Source organism: Ursus americanus, chromosome 14 (genome assembly GCF_024610735.1).
Source record: "Ursus americanus isolate L20-20 chromosome 14, mUrsAme1.1.p, whole genome shotgun sequence".
Lineage (NCBI taxonomy): Eukaryota > Metazoa > Chordata > Mammalia > Carnivora > Ursidae > Ursus > Ursus americanus.
This window is the reverse complement of record NC_142140.1, coordinates 4,072,627-4,094,457: the sequence shown is the minus strand read 5'-3', so window position 1 is coordinate 4,094,457 and position 21,831 is coordinate 4,072,627. Positions and strand designations below refer to the sequence as shown.

The 21,831-nt window shown below is 53.1% G+C and overlaps 1 protein-coding gene across 1 annotated transcript in view; it reads left to right on the top strand.

Annotated features, from left to right (window-relative positions):
- Positions 1-21,831, top strand: part of WNT7A (Wnt family member 7A) — a 65,256-nt gene that overhangs the window by 5,459 nt on the left and 37,966 nt on the right. The window contains exon 3 of the mRNA XM_045812394.2: positions 18,829-19,100. Within this exon, the coding sequence (XP_045668350.1) occupies positions 18,829-19,100 (272 nt within the window). The remainder of the gene's footprint in view (positions 1-18,828; positions 19,101-21,831) is intronic.

Here is a 21,831-nt window from a genome sequence, read left to right as displayed (position 1 = left end):
TAATGGGGTCAAGCTGAGAATGAAGCTTCCTTTAAATGGAGCCACTGCCATAGTCCCCACCACTCCCTATTATCACCCAACCCCCTTTTATGACTCACCAGGACACTGCGGGCATTTGAATTTGCAACCCCTGTTTTGTGGGAATCGTGTGTTTCTTGGACATGCATAGAGGAGCATGGGTGTGTGTGTGCACACACACAGATACACAGAGACATGCACAAAGTGTCAGGTCACACATTTGGTTTTCAAAAGCAATTGTGAGAAAATCCTGGTGGAAAAGGGGTTGGTCATTGGGAGGCCCCGATATTTGTGGAAAAGGCCATGTTGTGTGTCTTTCTTGTGTGTGTCTGGACTAGGGGGCCGGGAAGTCTGCAGACTTGCTACCAAGCTGTGAACTTCCCTGAAAATAAGTCTGCCTCAGGTCTCTTTGGGCTGGAGTGGTTCACCCAGCCTGCTGAACTGCTCTAAAAGTACCCCTGAGTTCTCTCTCCCCCTCAGCCCCAGCATCAGTAAGTTCAGTGGATATTGAAAAGATCCACCCTGAGTCCGGTCATTTCTCAGTGTCCTTACCTCCTCCCCCTCAGGTCACACAGCTGGTGCCTCTGGACTCCCTGGCTCCCCCATTATCCTGCTGCCCCCTGGCTATTCTGCAGACCTTCCTGCAGGCAGGGCCCTCCTTTGTAAATGAAAATCAGATCATGTCATTTCCCTGCTTAAAACTCCACGGAGGCTTCCTCTCATTTTAAGATGCTGCTGACCTCTGCCCCCATCTGCTCCCATCCTCCCCCTCCCCCTTGCCCACCCAGGCTTGTCTTTTTTCCCAAACACACCACGCTGGGTCCTGCCCTGGGGCCCAGCACCACACATTCCTTCTGCCTCAGATCCTTTCTCACAGCCAGCACCCCAGAGCCCCTGCTTTCTGTGCGCATCTCTCCCTCCCGGCCTCTGGCCTCCAGGCCTCCCTTGATCACCGGGGTCTAAGTCCCCTTTTATTCCCAAGCACTTGGCACTGTGACTCATTCCTCACCCCTTGGGAATACCAGCTTCATGAGAGTTGGGGCTCCCCGTCACACTCACCACAGATGTTTCCTTCCTCCTTCTTGGAAGGAAGAACAGTGTCATCTGGGTCCTGAGCAGGTCATGTTTGGTCACCGTCTTCTGTAGGCACCTGCTTACTCACGCCTGAGGGGGACAGACCCCAGCTTCATGGTGAGGTTGGCAGGGGGCGTGGCGGCCTCCTCTTATAGAACTTCTCTTCACATCCATGCCCTTTCTGACATCTTCGTGGTTAGACTTCTGCCCTGTACCACCTGCCCTTTCTTCTCCCTCTTCCAACCTCGGGGCTGACTTTTCAGGCGGAGAACGGGGCCCAGAGAGAGGGCAGGGCTGCCCTGGCTCAGACCTGGAGGTGGCATCAACGCTGGGAGTCCAGTTTGGGTCCTGAAATCCCCATCTTGTGAACCTTCTGCTGGCACCCATGGTTTTTCTGCCGTCTGTGGCTCACATCCCCAGTGCCCTGTTCCTGGGGAGCCAGGCCTGGGCTCTGGCATTACTTTAAACTTGTGTGTGCTGACATATGAGATGTTACAGGCGAGGAAACAGGCTCAGACTTGTCCAAGGTCCATGAAAGTGAGTGACAGGGTGTCCCAGGACTGGGTTGATGCCAGCACGGCCTGCAGCCTTGGAAAACCCAGCCCATAGCCTGGCATTATAATAGTGCGTGCTGGGGTGCAGTGGAGGGCTATGGTGCCAGGAGGCCCTGCTGTCCAGCCATCGTCCCAGCTGACCAGAGTTGTAGAATTGAGGGAATCCATTGCACATTGAATGACCTCAGGGATTCCAAGCAAAGAGAGGAGCCGAAGAAAACGCGGTGCATAGCAATGCTAGGGCAACAGGTCCACAGGCCTGGAAGTGAGTGCAAGCCAGGACCAGGAGGCATGTGGCATCACACTGAGCAGTTTGAGTTTCTAGGTGGTGGGAGCAATTGGAGAATTTTGAGCAAGGCATAGCTGCCAAAGTAAGGTCATACTGTATGAAATAGCCACTACTCCATGATTTTTGGCCTGCAAAAATGGCAACATCACATGATCCAACGTAATAGCGATTCTGGAAGACTCATTAAGGGGTGGCTATAAAATTCATTCGTTTATTTACGTCATTCGTTAACTCACACGTTCACCAAGTATTTACTGTGTGCCCACCATGGCTGGAGGCTGCTGCTCCAGCCTGTTTGGTCAAGGAAAGCCTCTGGATATATGAGGGAGGTGAGCCACAGGCATATCTGGGGGAAGGACATGCTGAGCAAAACAATGGATGTGCAAAGGCCCGCCAGGCAGGAACGTGTTTGGCAGTTTGAGAAACAGTGAGAGGGCTGGTGTGCAGTGAGCTGAAGGACAGTGAGCAGGGGGAGGAGGAAGTCTCAGAGGTCAGAGAAGGAGCCAGGTGCCTGACAGCGTGACATCTGTCAGGTTTTCCTCCAGGGAATGGAGAGCAAGGGAATGACAGGCTCTGACTTTGGACCTCGCAGCCTTGCTCTAGCTGCCAGGATAGAGTGAACTGTGGAAGGCTCAGGGTGAGAGTTCGGAGTCCGGTCCAGTCTTCCGGGCAGGAGGCAACACTGGCTATGGCCTGAGTGATAGCAGTGCAGATCTGCTTTGGAAGTGAGCTGCTGAGGATGGAGGGGGACTGACGACCTGAAGGCCACTTAGCAAGGAGTTACCCTGACCCGGAACCTGAAAGGTGGTGGCGGTGGAGCAGAGGACAAGGAGGCCCAAAGGAGACTCCCAGGGGTCTGAAAAGTCACTTCCCCTCTGAGCCTTGGTTTCCTCATGTGTAAACATAGCCTGCTTGAGGACACCAAGAAGCAAGCCTCAGATTTCGGCTCTTGCGCTCTTCCTCAGTGCCCTCGGTGCTCTAGCCCTCATGGGATCGCCTCTTCCTGGCAACGACCAGCCAACAAGGCTGCCTTGTAGGTGAGGCATCAAGAGTGTAGTCTTTGACTTTGGGAGGAGCTCTGGCCATCAAGGCTACACTCCAGACGGCAGGAAACATCGCCTCCCCACCCCCAACCCTATACTTCTGCTTACATCTCATTGGCCAGAACTCAGTCTGCCAGCTACACCTAGCTGCAAGGGAAGCTGGGAAGTGTAGTCTTCTATTAAGAGTAGCTCTGAGACCAGCTCAGAGTCTGTGACTGAGGAGGGAGGGGAAAGTTGACATGGGGGTGGGCAGCTCCCCCCTCCCCACAGTTCTTCATCTCATGTTGAGACCCGAAGGCTCAACTTCTACCACCTCCTTAGCCACTCTGGGCTCCAGCTCTGTGTTTCATGGCTCTGTCTCCCCTCCCGAATGTTCCAGATTTTACTGTCTGGATCTCAGAAGGCCATGGGCATGTACCGGACAAAGCCCTCTTGGATGCTGGAAACTGAAACTCAGTTCAAAACCCCCTCAGGCAAAAAGGGGAATTTATGTCTGCTTAAGTCACTGCAAAATCAGGGATGGTGCTGACTTTTGGAATGGTTTCTACCAATCCCAGACCTGCCTCTGGGGGTGGCAAGATGGCTCTGAAAGCATCAGCACCACAATTTCCAGGTTCTAGTTTTGAAAGAAAGAGCGTTAGCCTTTCTCTGGGGGCACCTGCAGAAGTCCTAAGGTTCATCCCGACTGGATCAGCTAACAGGGCTTGACTTTGGGACATGTGTGCATCCCAAACCAATCACAGTGGCCAAAGGCAGCAGTGCTTTTGTTGGCCAGACCTGGGAGCCCCACCTAGACCATCTCTCAGGGGAGAGGGACTGCTCACGAGTCCATCAGCCAGCTCCGGCTCCTGTAACAAAGAGCCATAGGCGAGGCAGCTCAAACAAAGATGCTTCTTTCCTCACAGTTCTGGAGGCCCGAAGTCTAAGATCAAGGTATCAGCAGGTTTGATTTCTTCTGAGGCCTCTCCTTGGCTTGCAGATAGCCGCCTTCTCCCTGTGTCCTCACATGGTCTTTCCCTGTGCGCATGCCCTTGATGTCTCTGTGTCCTAATCTCCTCCGCTTATAAGGACACTAGTCAGACTGGATTAGGACCCACCATAATGGCCTCTTTTCAACTCAATCACTGCTTTAAAGGTCATACCTCCAAATACATATTGTCCCTTGTCACATTCTGAAACACCCGGGGTTAAGGCTGCAACATATGAAGGGGTGGGGGACACAAGTCAGCTCATAACAATGAGCAGCCAGAGAGCAGAGTGGCTCTGTGCTTTAGGGAAAGGCATACAGGGTGTGGTGGGTGCTCAGGGGTGAGACTCCAAGGTTGGGAGAAGTGGACTGGACAGTGGAGATGGCCCTTGATCTGGGTAGGAAGAATTTCACCAGTAAGTGGGGTCCCTGGCTGAGGGAACAGTGGGGCAATGACACAGACATTGGCTTGCTAAGACGATCCTGAACAGGGGTCTGCAGCCTCAGGGGGTCAGTAGTCTCAGATGAGATGGCAGGCCAACTCTTCAGGGGTCTTAAATGCCAGAGATTATTAGATTGCCTTGCGTGACTCCACACCAGCTTTATCAACTGCTGCCCAGTGTGGCCCTCGGCAGCTTGAGAAAGCATTCACCCCCCTTCTGCCTTTTCCTTTTCTTAAAAAACACAATGAACCCCCCTTGAATCCACCACCCAACACAACTAGAACAAGAATGGGTAATTTACACCTGCTACTGTGACCATCCCTTGTGCGCCCCCTGCCTCTCCCTCCCAAGCCATGCTTTCTCTATCCTGAATCTCGGGTTTCCCATTCCATGCTTGTTCATGTCTGTTTTATCATATTGATGTAGTCCCCAGAAGTAAATTAATTGGTTTTAGTTGTATTTAATTTTATAAAAAAAGACATCACCCTATATCTAATCTTTTTTGGATTTACTTTTGTCACTCACTAGCAATCAAACCCATCTTCATTGTTCCTTTGGCTATTGTTGACCCCTTTTGGTTGTGGTAATAGACTCCGGTCTATGCTTCTGCACTTTTGGTTGTGGGGCATCTGGGTCACCTCTAAGCATTTGCTTATTACATTGCCACCACAGGCCTCTTTGTGCACGTCTCCTGGTGCCCATGTGTGTGTGTTTCTCTTGGTTGTATATGGAGGAATGGAATTGATGGTCACAGGGTATGAATGTCAACCTGATCTCCACAGTGACTGTGCCAAGTGCCACTCCTGCCAGCCAGCAGGGTTGATCCACAGCTTCTCCAACACTTGGCATTATCCAGACTTCATTTTTGCCTAGGGAACAGGTATAAAACGCTTCCTCACTGTTGTTTTGATTTGCATTCCCCTGAGAAGTAATTCGGGTGAACCCTCTTCCTATATTTACCGGGTGTACATGTTTACTTTTCTGTGTGTTGCCTGTTCATGCTTTTTGCCCATTTTTCCATCCAGTGTGTGTTCTTCCCTCAGGTTTGGCCATCATCGTTGTAGTACTGAGTCATGGTGCAGGGGAGGGAGGCTGGATCAGGCAGCACCCCAGGGGTGGTGGCTCATATGGGGCTTCACTCTCCTGTCTTTTGTCTTTTCATTGAGGATCTGTAGGGGCCAGGCACTGCGACAGCCCTTCCTCATGCATAGCCTCATCTGTCCCAAGAAAGGAGGTCTGTCTACCTCCATCTCAGGCTCTGAGCAAGGTGGAGGCTGACCAAAGTCACATGGCTCTTTTGTGTCAGAGCTGAGGTGGGTAGTGAGTTCCCTGCTGCTGGGAGATTCTTCTGTTTGTGTGAGCCTGCCAGATTTCAGATTCTCCAGGCTGACATGTATTTGAGAACCTTGTCTTCTTGTTGGGCCATGTGGCAGCCAAGTGAACATTGGCATCAAAGTCATATGGCCAGGTTTCCATCCCAGCCCAGCCACTAGGACTCTGAGAGAGTACCCCACCTTTCCTATCTTAGTCTGCCCATCTGCAGAATGGGGGAGTCACATGACCCATCTTGCCAGGTGCCAACATTGTGCAGGATTTAAGACCCCGACACCTACAGATTGGGGCCATCAGAAAGCATCCCTTTGCCTCTCCCAGGAGGCTCACATGTCCATCTCAGATGAAGGTGAGCTCAAGGGATTGGGCATGTAGGCACTAGATTTTATTCTTGGTGCAGTAGAGTGGGGAGGTGTAGAGAAGAATGGGGACATGCTATTGGTGCAATTGCTAATCCAAGCTCACCATTCTGACTCTACCTGTGAAATGTACCTGCCAGACCGTCCACTTCTCACCACCTCCACCAGCACCTCCTGGTTCAAAACCTCCATCTTTAGAGAGTTGTTGCCCAGACAGCCACATCAGCCTCCTCATGCACCCCTGCCTCCCCAACCGCACAGCTGTCCAGGTAGCATCTTTCCAGCATTACTGTGATCATGGCGGCCCCCTTGTAAAACCCTGTTGTGGTTTCCCATTCCTCTGGGAATAAAATACGGACAGGCTCCCTGGTTCTTTACAGACGTCGGTGACTGCACCCAGACCCCATCTCACTCCATCTCCATCCCATCTCTACCCCAGTCCTTCTGCCTTTCTCTTGACCCTCAAGCATGCCAAAGCCCTTCCCACCTCAAGGCCTTTGCCCTGGCTTGTCCTCTTTGGCTGGATTCCCTTCTGTCCTTCCATTCCTGGCTCACGTGTCACCTCCCCAGAGAAGCCTTCAGGACACCCCTGAGTAGCACAGATCACACGTCCCTGTCTGCCCCTTACCTTGCCGGATTTTTCATATCACATCACTACCCCAGGGCTCATTTGTGCAGCACTGTATGACAACAGTTCAACCCCAAGGCCACCTGCTTGGTTCTTTTCCTGGCTTCCCCATTTTCTAGCTGCAGACCTTGACCAAACAGCAATGATAATAGTGTCTGTTCCACAGGCTGTGTCCTATAGGTTGAGATCATTTATTCCCCATGAAGCATTCAGAACTGTGCCTGGCACACAGGATGTGCTCTGGAAATCATAGTTGTGGTGTTGCTCTCTTCTATGTCTTGGGCCAGAAGGCAGCTCTGTGAGGAAGCAGAGGCCTCTGACACAGCACCTGGCATGTGGAGGGCATGGTGACCACAGATGGGCACAGAAGGGTCTTCCCTGGGTACTGGGTACCTGCCGTTAACTCCCTCTGGAGCAGGACATGGAAGAGAAGGGTGAGAGGGAGAAGCAGCCAAATGATAGCAGGTAACCTGTCTGCCCTGGCATTATGCAGTTCTCCACTCAAATGCCACCTCCTTTAGGAGGCCTTCCTTGACCATCAAGGTTGGTCACCCCATGCTGATGTCTTTACAGGACTTACCACTCTCAGAAGTGACATTGCTTACTTTTGCAAGGATGTGTCCAATATCAGTCTTCTCCCTGACCATGGGGGTGTCCATGGAACCCAGGCCTGTCAATCATCTTCTCCTGGGACACCCCCAAGACCTGGCACACAGTAGGTGCTCAGGAAACACATGAAGCAATGCACCACCATGAAGCTCCTCTTTACCCTGTGTGCCAGCAGCAGCTCTGAGCCCCAGAGGACAAGGCCTTGGTCTTATTTCTCTTCTGACTCCCAGGTCTGGGTTGTACCTTGCTCACAGGAAGCACACTGTTCCCTCCGTTGTGTGAGTGAATGCTTTTCATTTTGACCCCAGTACATTTCATTTTAACCCATTTTAGCCTGGCATTCTGTTGGTTCTCCCTTCCACCTTTGCATTGGCTTAAATGGGATAAAAATGCTGATGAGGTCAAGGCCTAGGGAAGACCCCTTCCCCATAGCATGATTCAAGAGGACTTGTTCCCAGGGTCTGTTCAGCAGAATGGTAGGGTCCCCTCCCTCCCTCGCTACTTTCCTCCCTCCCTCCACCCGCTTCTCTGGAGTGTTCGTTGGATGATAAATTGGGGAACTCAGAATGCTATGCTCCCTGCTTGAGGTCAGCCAGAATGCCCACCCACGTATTAAAGGCTCTGAAAAGTCTTATAGACAGGAGAGGAGCTTGAACAAGCTTCTGCTGGAGGGTCCATTCATTTCTGACCTTGGACTCACTGACCATCTGGTGGAACTGCTCTTCAGAGGCCCCCACACTGAGACAGAGCACTCTGGAGAATCTCACAGGTTGACCATGCTCATAATATGGTTTGGAACTAGCTAGGAATTGTCCTAGGTGTGTTCACTCACCAAGACCTCCATCTTTCCCCAACGGTACAGCAGCGGCACGTCTTAGCTTCTGACATCGGCATGCACAGTGAAACGTATTCAAGTCAGATTACCCTTGAAAGTGCCTTAAATCAGCCACAAAATTCAGAATACCTTGTCTTCTACCATAAAGCATTCATATGAATGTATAATGTATAGGAAGGAATGCACAGTATAGAATGAACAGTAGGAGTCTAAAATTTAAGTATACATGTTAGAGTGCTTTTGTTTTTGGGTTTGTTTTGTTTTGTTTTTTAAGATTTTATTTATTTATTTGACACAGAGAGAGAGACAGCCAGCGAGAGAGGGAACACAAGCAGGGGGAGTGGGAGAGGAAGAAGCAGTCTCCCAGTTGAGCAGGGAGCCCGATGCGGGGCTCGATCCCAGGACCCTGGGATCACACCCTGAGCTGAAGGCAGACGCTTAACGACTGAGCCACGCAGGCGCCCCTTGTTTTTTGATTCCACATATAAATGAGATCATACAGCATTTCTCTTTGTCTAAGTTTACTGAGCATAATGTCCTCAAAGTCCATCTGTATTGTCACAAATGGCAGGAGTTCTCTCTTTTTTATGGCTGGATGATATCCCATTTTATAAAATGGTATATTTTATATCTATCTATCTATCTATCTATCTATCTATCTATCTTTGTCTCTATCTCTCTATCTACATATATCTCACATTTTCTTTATCCATTAACGCACAGTTAATGTACAATGTATCCACTGATGTAAACGTCAGTTGTTTCCGCATCTTGGCTTTTGTAAATAATGCTGCAGTGAACACAGAGTGCAGGTATCTTTCCAAGAGAGCAATTTTGTTCTCTTTGGGTATGTATCCAGAAGTGGGATTGCTGGATCATATGGTCATTCTATTTTTAACTTTTTGAGGAACCTCCACACCGTCTTCCACGGTGGCTTCACACGCGTACAGTATTTGCATTTATTTTTCCCTAGGGGTTTTTGGTTGAATTTATATAATTTAAATGCTCACGGGATCACACAGTGCAAGCTCCCCCTGCCCCACCGTGTGTCCATCCATTCATTCACTTAACTGTCCCGCAGATATTTCCTAAAATCTAGACTGATGAATTGGCCACAGGCTCTGCCCTTAGGGTGGTCACGGTTTGGTGGGATAGACAGCGAAGCCAGGGCTGAAATGTGCTCCAGGATCTGATAGGAGAGACAAGGGCAGGGGGCAGAGGAGCAAGTGGACTGTAGATGGGCTGGCCCACAACCGCGGGAGGGAAGGCTGTGGCAGGGGAGAAGCAGAGGCTTGCAGGTGTGACCCAGCCTGGAGCCAGGGTGTCCAGAGTGACCCAGGCTCCCTGGACGCTAGGGTGTAGGGTAGGAAGTGCAGAAAGGGGCTGCAGAGAGAGGTGGACATGAATCAGTCCTGCAGGGCTTTTCCTGGGAGGGGAGCTGTCGGAAGAATTTCTTTCCCCTGTGTCAGGGGAGAGACAGGATGTGGGAAGATAATCACATTCTTAGCACATATAGAAATTTGCAATGTCCCCAGCATTATTGTCAACAAAGAAACGGTGATTTCCCGACCTGTGCTCCTGGGGACGGCTGCATTCTTTTCCAGATACTCACGACCTCCTGTTTGGTACTCTCCCGCCAGAATTTTTCCAGGGATGGGCACAGATGACCTAGGATTTGGGCCCTGGGAGGGGAGTACCACCCTCCTGCGTCTGCAAACCCAGTGACTTGGAAGCGTTTCTGGACTTCTGCTCCAGTGGCATTTGTCACCACTTCTAGAAAGCAGTCACTTGAGCAGCTCCCCCTCTCTCCTTGGGGTGGCCTGCTGGTTCTCGGATCCCTCATCTGGGAATCCGCGCCTTACCCATTTCAGGCTGTGAGAGAGACTAGAGCACATGTCTGGTGAGCTAATGACTGCTTGGAGGGATGGATTCGAAGGCCTTTCCAGTGAGTGAGAGAGACAGAAGCAAGGGGCGGGCCAGCTCCACTTTCTCTCTGCCATTTCTTAACAATACGCCATCTTGCCCCAGCGAAAGACCTATTCTTTCCCTATTCTTGCTTAGAACGCAGCTAACAAAGGACTTTTTGTCTCGTTTGCATTTTTTTTGCAAGCCTCAGTTCATCCTGGGTTTTAGCTCTCCTGACGCTATTCTTTGAGATGAGTCTTTTGTTCTAATGTTCTCTTTCCAGCTTTCATATGGTGGACAGACAGACACACACACACACTCACACGCTTACACGCTTTTACACGCACTGTCATTCATTCGTCAACTGTGGAGCCTTCGCAGAGAAATAGTCCAGGTCCCCACAAACTAGTGGGAAGAGACAGAATTCAATTCCACGCAAAGTAAGGAAAGCAAAGCTTCCGGGCCACAAGCAGAGGGAGGGGATATCAGGAAGGTCCCTCAGAGAGGGGACGCTGGAGCTGCACCCTGAAGGATAGGGTTAACCAAGCATGCATCTTGTAAGAGCTACTGTTTATTGATCCCTTACCTGGTGTGGACCGAGTCTGTCATGTGCTTTGGCTTTTTTTCACTATCCAAACAAACTTAGAAGGTCATCGTAGTCCCAATTTGCAAAGGAGGAAACTAAGGCCTTGAGAGGTCAATTAACTCACCAAGGTCCTGCTCCTGGCAAGCAGAGCTAGGATTCGAACCCAGATTTATTAGTCTCCAGGGCCCTGCCTCGGATCACCTGGCTACATTGCCCCTCGCCAGGCAGATGGGAGGAAGGGCACGTCCAGGCTGAGGGAACAGCACACACAAAGGCGTGGAAGCAGGAGGAGCAGGTGCTGACGCTTCGTGGATGGTCAGTGGTGTGTGCCGGCCTTGCCCAGTGGGAACCGAGACGCTTGTTTGGGATCGAGGCAGGGGAGAAGGGCAGAGACTAGGGGCCTGCACATGCCCGTCTCCCAGTTTCCAGCTCTGTGTGCCTATTATCTTAGCCAGCCTCAGCCCAGACAGGTACTCCCTACACCCCCAGTTCTTCCAATTGTTTATCAGGAGGCTCTCTGCTTCCTCTGGATGGAGACAGCCCGCTGTGGCATTCTGAGCCCAGAAGGGCTGTGAGCCGCCATGCCACGGGACTGGCAAAAGCAACCTTTTTCCATCTGTATATTTTCCAAATCATCATATATTTCAGCTCGTGTCACTGCAGATTGCTCACTCTCTGACCCACTGGCTTTAAATAGCAAAAGAAAAAAAAATACAATGCACTTTGTGGTTTCCAGTAAGATACCGTAAATACACCCAGATAATATTCCGGTGCAAGCCATTTACAGCGATTGCACAGGGCGGTGGAATGGAATCTTTCGGGCAGGCTTGCTCATCAGTTTATTTCCTCTGTACCCGCTGGGATCGTTGTGGAGCTGGGCTGTGTGGAGGGCATCAGCCAGGCTCCCCATTTTCTCCTCGGTGATAACACGGCTCTTTACTGAGCACTTTCTTGGGGCCTGGGCTCTCTACCCAGAGGTTGCACTGACTTCATGGCAACTCGGCAGTGTCCTCCTCGCGGTTCCCATTTCACAGATGGGCACGCTGAGACTCAAGGAGGCAGAGCCCTTGCTCAGGGTCACCCAGCTGAATGAGGCATAGAGAGGAGGGACAGAGAAGCCCCGTCATTTCCAAGTTCTGAGCTGAAGCCAGCCACCTGGGCTTCTGGATGGAAAATTTACCTGCACTGTGAGTTAAGGAGAATGGGGTGGAGGTGAGAGTGGGGACTCTATGCTGGGAGCCAGGAGAGCCTGGGTCTAGTCCCCCTGGTCTCATTGAATCAGTGGTGACCTTGGGCAAGTCTCCTGGTCTCCATGAACCTGTCATTCCAGGAGGAACCCCTGGGCTTTATTCCTGTGGCTCTGGGAGTCTATTCTCTGATTCTGGGGACATGTGGCGCTTCTGTGCAGGGCAGGCTGGTGGAGCCAGCTTCAGCTCCCCTGTGCCCCTGGGTCATCTGCTTCTGCCACTGGCTGGACCATGGCAGGGTCATCACTTGAGCCACCTCTGGGCCAGGAGCCATCTCTCCCCACAGAGAGAGTGTGGCTGGCTCCTCTGAGCTCTAACGTCTCCACCCCAGGGGCCCCCTGCTCCCAGCACTGCCCTGTTCTATGTTCTTCAGAGTCCTGGGCTGCCCCTGAGTGATGTGATCTTGCTGTCTGTCCCCCTACGAAGACAAGGCCATGTCTGACTCTCTCTCCTCCTGGTGTCCCCAGCCGCCAGCACGGTGCCTGGCACCTAGTAGGTGCTCAACTAATGTCTGTGGAGTGAAGGAACAGGGTACATGGCTTGGTCAAGGAGGTTTAATGGAGGTTCTTCCTCTGCCCCTGAGTAGAGGGGACAGATGGAGGGTCCAGGCAGAGAGGGGGCAGATCTGTTCTTTGAGGGCACTTGGTCAGCAATGGCCGAGCCCAGTATGTGCTGCTCACTGGCTTTGTGTGGAAGACCCAGGAAAGAGCCCGGGCTGGGGTCAGTAGGGCTGAGTGGGCATCGTGGCCTTGGGCAAGGAGAGTGGGCTGGACTCGGGAGCCGAGCCGATTGGGTTTAAATCCTAGCAGGTTGCATCACCTCTCTGGGCCTTAGTTTCCCCATATATAAAATGGAGATGGTAATGGTCCACCCCTCATAGGGTTGTTGCCAATATTGAGTTGATCTATATCGAGTGCTTAGGGAAGAGCCTCGAAAATAGTAAGCATTTTATGACTTTGCTATGCTTATTATGAACTGTGCCATTGGGCGTAGTTTCTGCAGCAATAAAACAGACATCCTAGACGCACTCTTGCAGATGTCGCATGAGAGACAAACAAGGTGGCATTCGGGAAAGGGGCTTCCTCAGGCAGCCGAGACGGGCTGTGCGGGGGGTCCTGAGCATGGTCAGGGTCTAGAGCAGTCCCCTGGAGTGGCTGGAGGCAGCAGGTGACCTCCAAGTTTGCATCCTGGCTTTGCCTGGGCAGGTCCATTTCCTGAGCCTCAGTTGCCCCATTGATAAAATAAGGAGTTACTTATGTGGGACGCGTGCAGGAGGCACGGGTGGATGGAGTGTAACATGGCCTCTCACCCTGAGAGTCTGAGGTTTTAAGATTTGGGGACCCTTGGGGGGCCTGGCTGGCTCAGTCAGTTAAGTGTGCGCCTTCAGTTCAAGTCATGTTCCCGGGGTCCCGGGATTGAGCTCCGCCTCGGGCTCCCTGCTCAGTGGGGAGTCTGCTTCTCCCTCTCCCTCTGCCCCTCACTCACGCTTGTTCTCTCTCTTTGGTGCCCTCTCTCTCTAATATATATATATTTTATCTTAAAAAAAAAGATTTGGGGTTTCTTTTCTACCTTCTTCCTGCCATCAAAACTTGTTCTTAGCTTAGCAAGCCATCTGATTTCAATGGTCTTATAAATTATTTATTGATACATTTTAACTGATAACTGAATGGCATCTCTTGACAGAAATAAAGGCATTTTGATAAGCATCCATGCCTTAAGCCAAAGGAATCTCTGTTACCACATGGGCTTTCAGACGCAGTGAGGAGCCAGGAAGGGAGGTGGGTGGGACTGAGAAAAGACACTTGGGCCTGGAGTCCCAGTTCTGGCCAGTTGGTAGGTGGGTGGCCTCAGTGAATCACGTCTGCCTCTCAGAGTTTTGGTCTCCTTATCTGTAACACCATGGAGAATGGTGTCTACCAAAGGGGCTTTGGGGAGATACCACATAGACAGCCAAGTGTGGGCCTGGCCCATAGTGTATTCAGCACCCTTCTCCCTGCCACTGCAAACCCCCCACCAACCCCCCCAGGCTCTGGCTAATTCTGTGCGGATACCCTGGGGGAAGTAGGCTGAATGGACTGAGTTCATCACTGCTCCCCACCTGCCTGTCAGACCCTCTCTGAATCTCACCTGGGGTGGTTTTCCTAAGAAATAGGTGAACATATTTTTCCAAAGTGCCTAGCAGGGAACCTGGCAAATAAGCCCTAAATAAAGGTCACGTGTTTGTTGGCCACTGTTTGGCGCCTTCATTCATCCATCCATCCATCTATCCATCCATCCATCCATCCATCCATGCAACAGAATTTATGAGTACCTACTATGTGTCAGGCTCTGGGGACCCAATGGGGAACATGACAGAGTGCTTGCCTTCAAGGAAATTATTTTCCAGCGGGGCTATGGGAGTGGTAGGTGTGTGAGGAACAGCCGATGAACAAAAAATCTAAAAGGGCAGGAGGGCTATGGAGAAAACTAGACCTGGGGTAGAGGGGTTTCTATACCTCCCAGTGGTGTGCCTGTAAGTTCATCAATTATAATCACTGTAACACTCACTGGCCTTTATTTAAGCACCAGCTGTGTGCCGGGTGGTATAGATTTCTTCCTACAGAGTATGATACTAACAGACATGGACATGGAGGCGCAGAGAGGCTGAGTGACTTGCCCAAGGTCATCCAGCTTCTGGCAGCGTTGCAGCCGGAGTGCAGGCCTGCTCATTCATTCGTTCCTCACACACCGTGGTGGGAGTTGTAAAAAAAAAAAGGAAGCAAGACAGACATGGTCCCTGTCCCCTTGTGAACCCAAAGCGTGGCTGAGCAGACAGACAGACTGGGCTGGATCAGCCCCATGCGCTTGCCTCTGTGCGAGGCTGTCTTGTCCTCCAGGGCATCATGGAGCACGATGAGGCAAAATGGGACTTGAAAGTAATAATAACAAAAACGACCGCGGTGGTTGGCGTTTCCTGAACGCTTACTACGTGCCGGGCTCTGTGCTTAGCACCTTCCGCTCGTTCTGTGGTTCAGTCTGCTTGCGTAGCCCATGATGCCTAGATGCTGTCATTATGCCCATTTCACAGAGGAAGCAACAGAGGCTTCAAGAGGTTAACAGACCTGATGTGAATTATGCAACCAGCCTGATGTCCAGGCCAGTTTCCTCAGTGGTCAGGTGGGCAGTGGGGGAGAAACGGGGGTGGGACTGGGCAGTGCCAGTCTAATGTTGGTGGGCAAGCCCAATGTCAAGGTCAGTGGCAGGGGTTCACGGTGACCCCTTAGCATCCAGAGGCATTGGACTCGAGCAGCCAGTACCTGGGTTCCTGGGAGCTCTGAAGCCACAGCCTTTGCTTCTCTGGGGCAGTGGGTGCTGAGGTGAGGGCCAGCTTGGCAGGGAAGGGAAGGCCGTGACCCATCGTCGTGGGACTTCATTCTGGTGTGGGGGGGTCCACCTTGAACTCAGGGGAGTTAAATATGTCGGGGTGCAGCTGCCATTCCCCAGCCTAAGGGGATGTGCCTGGGAACAGAAGCCACGTTCAGTTGACTGTCTGTTGCTTACCGTCTGCGTCATCGGCATCTCTGTGCGCTGCCCGGGGCTCAGAGACCAGGGGACCATCACCCACGGGGGGCGGGAGGGGGGGTAGAGCAGCTGCACACACCATGCTGGTCCTGCCCCTCCCCACCTGCCTCTGGCCCCACCCCAGGGAGGAGTCTGGGAGAAGGGCATGGCTCAGATGACAGGCCTGACTCCCCGCCTCCTTAATTTGCATACACCATTCTTGGTCTGATAAAGGGACACGGTCTCCTTTCAGCTTCAGGAGCCTGCCGGCGGTGCCCACTGCACCTCAAGTCATTTAATCCCTGGGGACCGCTCTTGATCTCTATGGGGTGTCTGGAGGCCGGGTCTGCAGCTTCTCTCTGTTGCCCACCGGTTGGGCGGCCTGGACAAGCCAGACCTTTCTCTTGGCCTCGGTTCCTTCACCATAAATGAAGATCAATGTAGCCTCTTACCCTTTACCTTCCCAACCTCTCATAAGGAACCATTAGTACCGTCACCAATAGAAATTGTCATTAATCCAATATTTGGGGCCCCTTCTTCAGACCAGGCCCTGTGCTAAATGCTTTACTTTTGTTAGTTTTTCTAAACCTCTCAGCTACCCTAAGAAAGTGGGTCGATGCCATCCCTATTTTATAGCGGAGGAATTGGAGCACAGAGAGTATATATAGGTGACTCACCTGAGGTCACACAGCTGGACAGTGGTGGGACAGGGATGACCCCGGCCCCTCATCCTGTTCTCTGTATACCCTCTCTCTGATGATTCTTTTCTTTGATGTCACTGAGGGTCTCATCTCGCTGTTAGCTGTCTCCAGTATATTATTTTCTTGTGTGTGTGATAGCCTGTGCGGTGAGCTGGTGCCTGGGGGCTTTGTCTTTGCTTCTCCAGGGGTCTTAGGGAATCACCAGCCTGGGGCCAGTCTTTCGCCTTGATTTGGGAGCCCCTGAGCATGCCGAGGGACAAGTGGGAGGCAAATCTCAAAGGCAGGGACAAGGCTCCCAGTTCCCAGGAGATTCTGATTTCCTCGCCCCTCACCCTCCCACCTCCTGTTCTGGCCCATATCAGACCTGCTTTCTTGTTGTCTAGCTTTGCTAGGTGTGCGTGTGTGGGGGGTGATTTTCTCATTCTACCCTCTTTCTGGGAGTCTATCCATCCAGTGCTAACTCCTTTCCAGCGTCGTGCCCCACTGTGCCTCAAGGCCTGATCACTGGTCCTTGAGGCCTTCATTCGTCAACATCCTTTTCTGCAGAGCCCAGCAACACGAGATGGCCACCTTCCATTCCTACCTGCCCTGCTGGTGATCAGTTCTGTCTCCAACACGTGTTCCCCTCAGGTTCTCTTGCCTTCCCATGAGCCCAGCCATGCACTGGAAGATCTTACGCAGCATTTCTTCATTTCACGTAGGCGTTGTCAGGTACCCAGCCTGCCCGGAGGTTGAGCCCGCGCCTGTGTCCACCTTGTGGCTGCCTCCTGTCGATCCTGTCTCCTAGCCTTCTGCAGGGCACGTGTGACACACATATGGTTTCTAATACCAATACAATTGATAATGTGTGCAGAGTCAGGAACCTGGTAGGTGCTCAAATCATACCGTTCTCCACCCCCCAGAGGTTTAGAAGCAGTTCAGAGGAGAGAGTGCCCAGGGTAGGGGTGTTTGTTGAGCCGGGCACTGGCTAAGCATGTCGCACCACTCCTGTAACATCTCGGCGGCTCCTATCAGTCGACGCTGGCATCATCCGCATTTCCCAAACAGGGAGATTGAGGCTCAGAGAGGAGGAGGAACTTGCTTAAGTCATGGGCAGGAACTGGTGGAGCTGGGATTGGAGGGGCTCCAGAGATGGGCTGGCACGAGTGTCAGAGCAAAGGGCCCTGGTTTAGTAAAGCCATCCAACAGGTGGAGAGGTCTGCACGTCTGCAGAGTGGGAGAGCGGTGGTTGGAGATGGGGTGGGGGGCAGGCTGTTTGTGTCTTACCTGCCTGGGTGAGGGAGGCCTGGAAGTGGATGAGGGGTGGATGGGGAAATCACCTACCTGAGTGTGGGTCAGCGTGACCTGAGGCCCAAAGCAGCTTGGAGGCTGCCTCACCCATTCCTCACCCACTGCTGAGGTCATCTGCATCGCAACACCCTGGAACTCTTCTCCCTGCCCCTTCGTGAATGGTCAGCCCTGCCTCATCTGCCTGGTGGCATGGGGCCTCTTCCTCCAGGGAGCCCTCCCTGAACCTCCTCCCCACTCCACTGTGAGCAAACTTGCTGAGGGCTCACTTAGGGCTTCCCATGCCTGGGTTCATCTTCATCCTGTAGAGCAGACACTGGTCTCGAACCCATTTTGCAGGTGGAGAGACTGAGGCTCAGAGAGGCTAAAAGGCAGGGTGGCAGTGCTGCTGTGCCCAACTGCTCAGGACCCCTCCACTCCCACTTAAAACCCTAGCACCATCCTGCAGAGCCTTTGTAAATCCTGTTGGCAGCTCCCAGCCTCCTGGCAGGACCATCTCCAAACAGCCGGGAATAACTGTGGGAAAACATAGCTCAGTGTTCCCCAGACCCCTCCCCCACTGAACCTTCCTGTCCAGGTTCCTTCCTACCCCTTTCCACCCTGACTAGGGGCTGTCCCTCTCTCTTTCCCTAGCCCTTGCCTTCTGTATGAGACTGATGCCCGAGGACACAGATGTGAAGGGGGCGAGGTCCCAGCCTTCTAGTGAGAGGGCCATGGAGAAGAGGAGGGGCTGGACCTATAAACGTCAGGTGACGCAGAGCAGTTATAATAGGGCCCATGAGCGCAAGATCTGCCATGTCGGGCAGGTTCGACGAGCCAGGCATGGAGCTGAGAGCTTGATACAGACAAACTCTTAATGCTCTCTGTCGTGGCTCTGAAAAAGATACGATCGCTCTGTCCCCATTTTACGTCTGAGGAGACTGAGACTCAGGGAGGGGTCGTGGTTGGCGGAAAGTCACAGATCCAGGGACTGCTGTTCCTGGGATTTAAGCCCAGGCCTTGGCTCCGGGGCCTGTGCACACCGTAGGTGTTTAAGAAATGCTGCTTTGCGGTGTGTCGCCGGATGCTGTGAGCGTGTGCGCGTGCACGGTTTACAGCCACGTCAAGTATGGTGGGGAGTGGGTGGGAACCAACAGAGGGGTCCCCTCATCCGACCTTCCAGAGGCTGGACAACCAGCCCCGTGTGCCTTTCTCCTGCGCTGCTCTGCTGACGCCCCAAGGGCATTTGGTGACAGGATTGGCTGGGTGTGTGCATGCTGTGGGGTGTTGGGCAGTGTCATCAGCCCACGATGGAGCTTTCTGGAAGGTCGGGAATAGTGCTCCGTGAGCTCAGCTCCCCTTCTTATCCGGCCCGGCCTTCTCCCAGGGTGCCCTGGACTTGACCCCCATCTTCCTACTCTTCTCCTCACAGGGAGCCGGGAGGCAGCCTTCACGTACGCCATCATCGCCGCCGGCGTGGCCCACGCCATCACAGCTGCCTGTACCCAAGGCAACCTGAGTGACTGTGGCTGCGACAAGGAGAAGCAAGGCCAGTACCACCGGGACGAGGGCTGGAAGTGGGGTGGCTGCTCTGCCGACATCCGCTACGGCATCGGCTTCGCCAAGGTCTTTGTGGATGCCCGGGAGATCAAGCAGAATGCCCGGACTCTCATGAACTTACACAATAACGAGGCAGGCCGAAAGGTAGGCAGCCAGGGAGGGGGGCCGGGCAGTGCTCGCAGACGTGCTGCAAAACAGCGTTTTCCTGACGGCTGGTGTTGGGTATCCGGTGGCGAGCCACAAGGCTCTGCCCTTAGCCTCATTCTGCTTGACTCTGCTGTCAGTTTGCTGCTGGTCAGGATCTGTGTACGGCCTGCAGCATGTTGGTTACTGGGGAGATCGAATAATTGAATCTCTGTTGAAATCCATTGGATGTAACCCGGTAAAATGGAAAGAGGGAGGGACGGATGTGAAGTCTTATCCTTGGGTCCACAAAATCAGCTCTACACAACTCTGACGATGGGGACGGGTTGAGGTGAGTTCAGTAGGCATCATCCCTGGGATGGGCCGCTAAAATGTCCTCGGTCACCTTAACCAAGATTTGGAGCTCAAAATAAAGGAGGTGACTGTTTCATCTTTATTGCCTCCTCAGATTCTCCTGGATTCTGGGCTCAGCTTAGAAGAAAGTCAAGGATGTTTCGGGATTGTTCTACCAGAGGTGGCTGGGATAGAAAGAGGGCTGGACACCCTGTCCCATGAGGAGCTGGCTGTCCCAAGGCAAGGGAGCACATGGGGGTGCAGGCCTAGACTACAGAGTGAGGGCCTGTGGGGAGTGAGTGTCACTGCCAGTGTGAGGACAAGCCACAGCCACTGAGAAACAGATTGAGTTACTAAGAAAGTGAGCTCCCCGTCCCAGGAAGTATTCAAGCACGGGCAGCTTGACCAGGTTAGTGCTGCCTGGCATGGGCAGTGTCCCAGGCAGAGGCCTGAGGTTGGGAATGGGTTCTGGAAGTGCCTGTGAAGGCCAGGGTGCTCGGAGCCACCCAGGAGCTCCCAGGCCCTGGAGGTGCTAGGGGAAGAAAGTCTCTGGGGACTGGCTGGAGCTCCATAGTGAAGCGTCGTGAGCCAGGGCAGATAGCGAGGGGGACTCCATGCCACCTGGGTGGGGGACGGACCCCTGCAGGGACAGGACCCATGTGAGCACTGCCGCAGGCCACGGGGGCCGGGCAGGAGCAGGAGTGACAAGAGCGAGGGAGACCATGCATGGGGCTATGGTGAACCAGGGAACCCGGGCCCCATTTATGAGGCTCCAGCTTGGTTCCCGCCTGCTGTGCGGGAACGCCGGCCTGCCGTGGCCAGGCTCAGACTTTACATGTCATTGCTTCATTTTTAAGTGTTGGCATTGAGAACTGGTGGTCACTGGCAAACTCTTAAAAACTACAGAAAAGATGAAAAGAAAGATCACCAGAGCTCAGACACCTACATTTCTTGGGAGAGTGTGGGCCTCGAGCTTCTCATTGGGGGACAGGTGATTACGTGGCCCGGATCTTGTTCTGCGAGAGCGCGTCCATGGAACTGGTGGCTTCTGGCTCTGGTTGTCTCAGCTCACTTATAGCCCTCAAGGTGTCCCTGTGAATGGTCTTGTCATTGTCCCTGCTTCACAGGTGAAGGTGTGGAGGCACAGAGCTGTGAAGGAACACGCGGAGGGTCCCATGGCTAAGGAGCTAAGTCAGAACTCGAACCCAGCGTGTCTGGCTCTCGAGCTGGCCTTCTTTGCTTCGCCACGCGCTCCCGCGGCGTGGCGGTCGAGCGCGGGCTGCCTGGGTTCACATTCTGGCTCTGTCAGTCCTTCCTTCACGGGAAGGAAGCAGAGCTGGCAGGTGTGTCCTCAGGGCTGAGGTGGAGAGCACTTACCTCAGGGCCTGGCACCTAGTTAGTCCTTGGCACAGGTTGGGTGTGATTACAAGTGTGCAAACGTGTGTCACATTCGAGGGAGTCTGTCTGGCAAGTGGTGTTGGGGGTAGCCCGCACACCTGCAGGGAAGCGAGCGCCCTGGCGTGCAGAGGAATGAGACAGGCCAGCTGGCCCTTCCTGCTGCCTTCAGGTCCCCCACCCTCCTCCTCTCCAGCCTCCTGCCACATCCTGTGTGTCAGAGCCGCCCAGGCTGCCACGGTGAGTCACGCAGGCAGAGCTGCTCACCTGGCCCCCCCAGGATGATGTCCTGGGGTAAGGTGTAAGGCCCTGCCTATTCAGTCCTGTGGCTGGGAGCTCCTGCCTGGGGCTGGCGCACCCCTCCAGGGTTCTCAGCTCTTCATTCTTTCCTGTTTCTGTGGTCAGATCACTCCTTAGGGCTGAGGTCACAACTCTCAGGCTCCCTCCTGCCCTAGTAGCTCTCACGCCCTGGAGGTGGATGGAAGGAAGGCAAGTGGCTTCCCTCTTGCAGCCTGTGCCTACCTGGTTGGGCCCCTGAGAGAACTAAAGGAGAGAATTCTTAGACTGGGGTAAGAAAGGCTCTGTGTGTATCATAGGGGAGAGGGTTTTAGAAGCCATACCACTGCAGCAGGTATGAAGGCTGTGGTTGCTTGTTTCAGGCAGCTCTTGGGTGATGCAGATGCTGGGAGCTGTCAGAGGTCAGCAAACCAACCTCAGTGGCCTTCCTGGAGGAGGTGGGCCACCCAAATGAGTGAGGTTTGGCTAGGCAGAGAAGAGAGGTGAAGATGACCCAGGGCTGGTGTGGGGACGTAGTGGCCAAAGACCCAGAGGTGGGGACTTAGGGCCAGTTCAGGGGCCCAGAGAGGCTAATCCGTGGGTCCCTGAAGGGGTAACAGCAGCCGAGAAGTCTGCGAGGTCACTTGCCAGGCTAAGGAGTGAGGGCTTTGCATTCTGCCCTCAGATTTTCCTGTCGCTGCCTTCTTCCTACTGTTCAAGTTTCAGC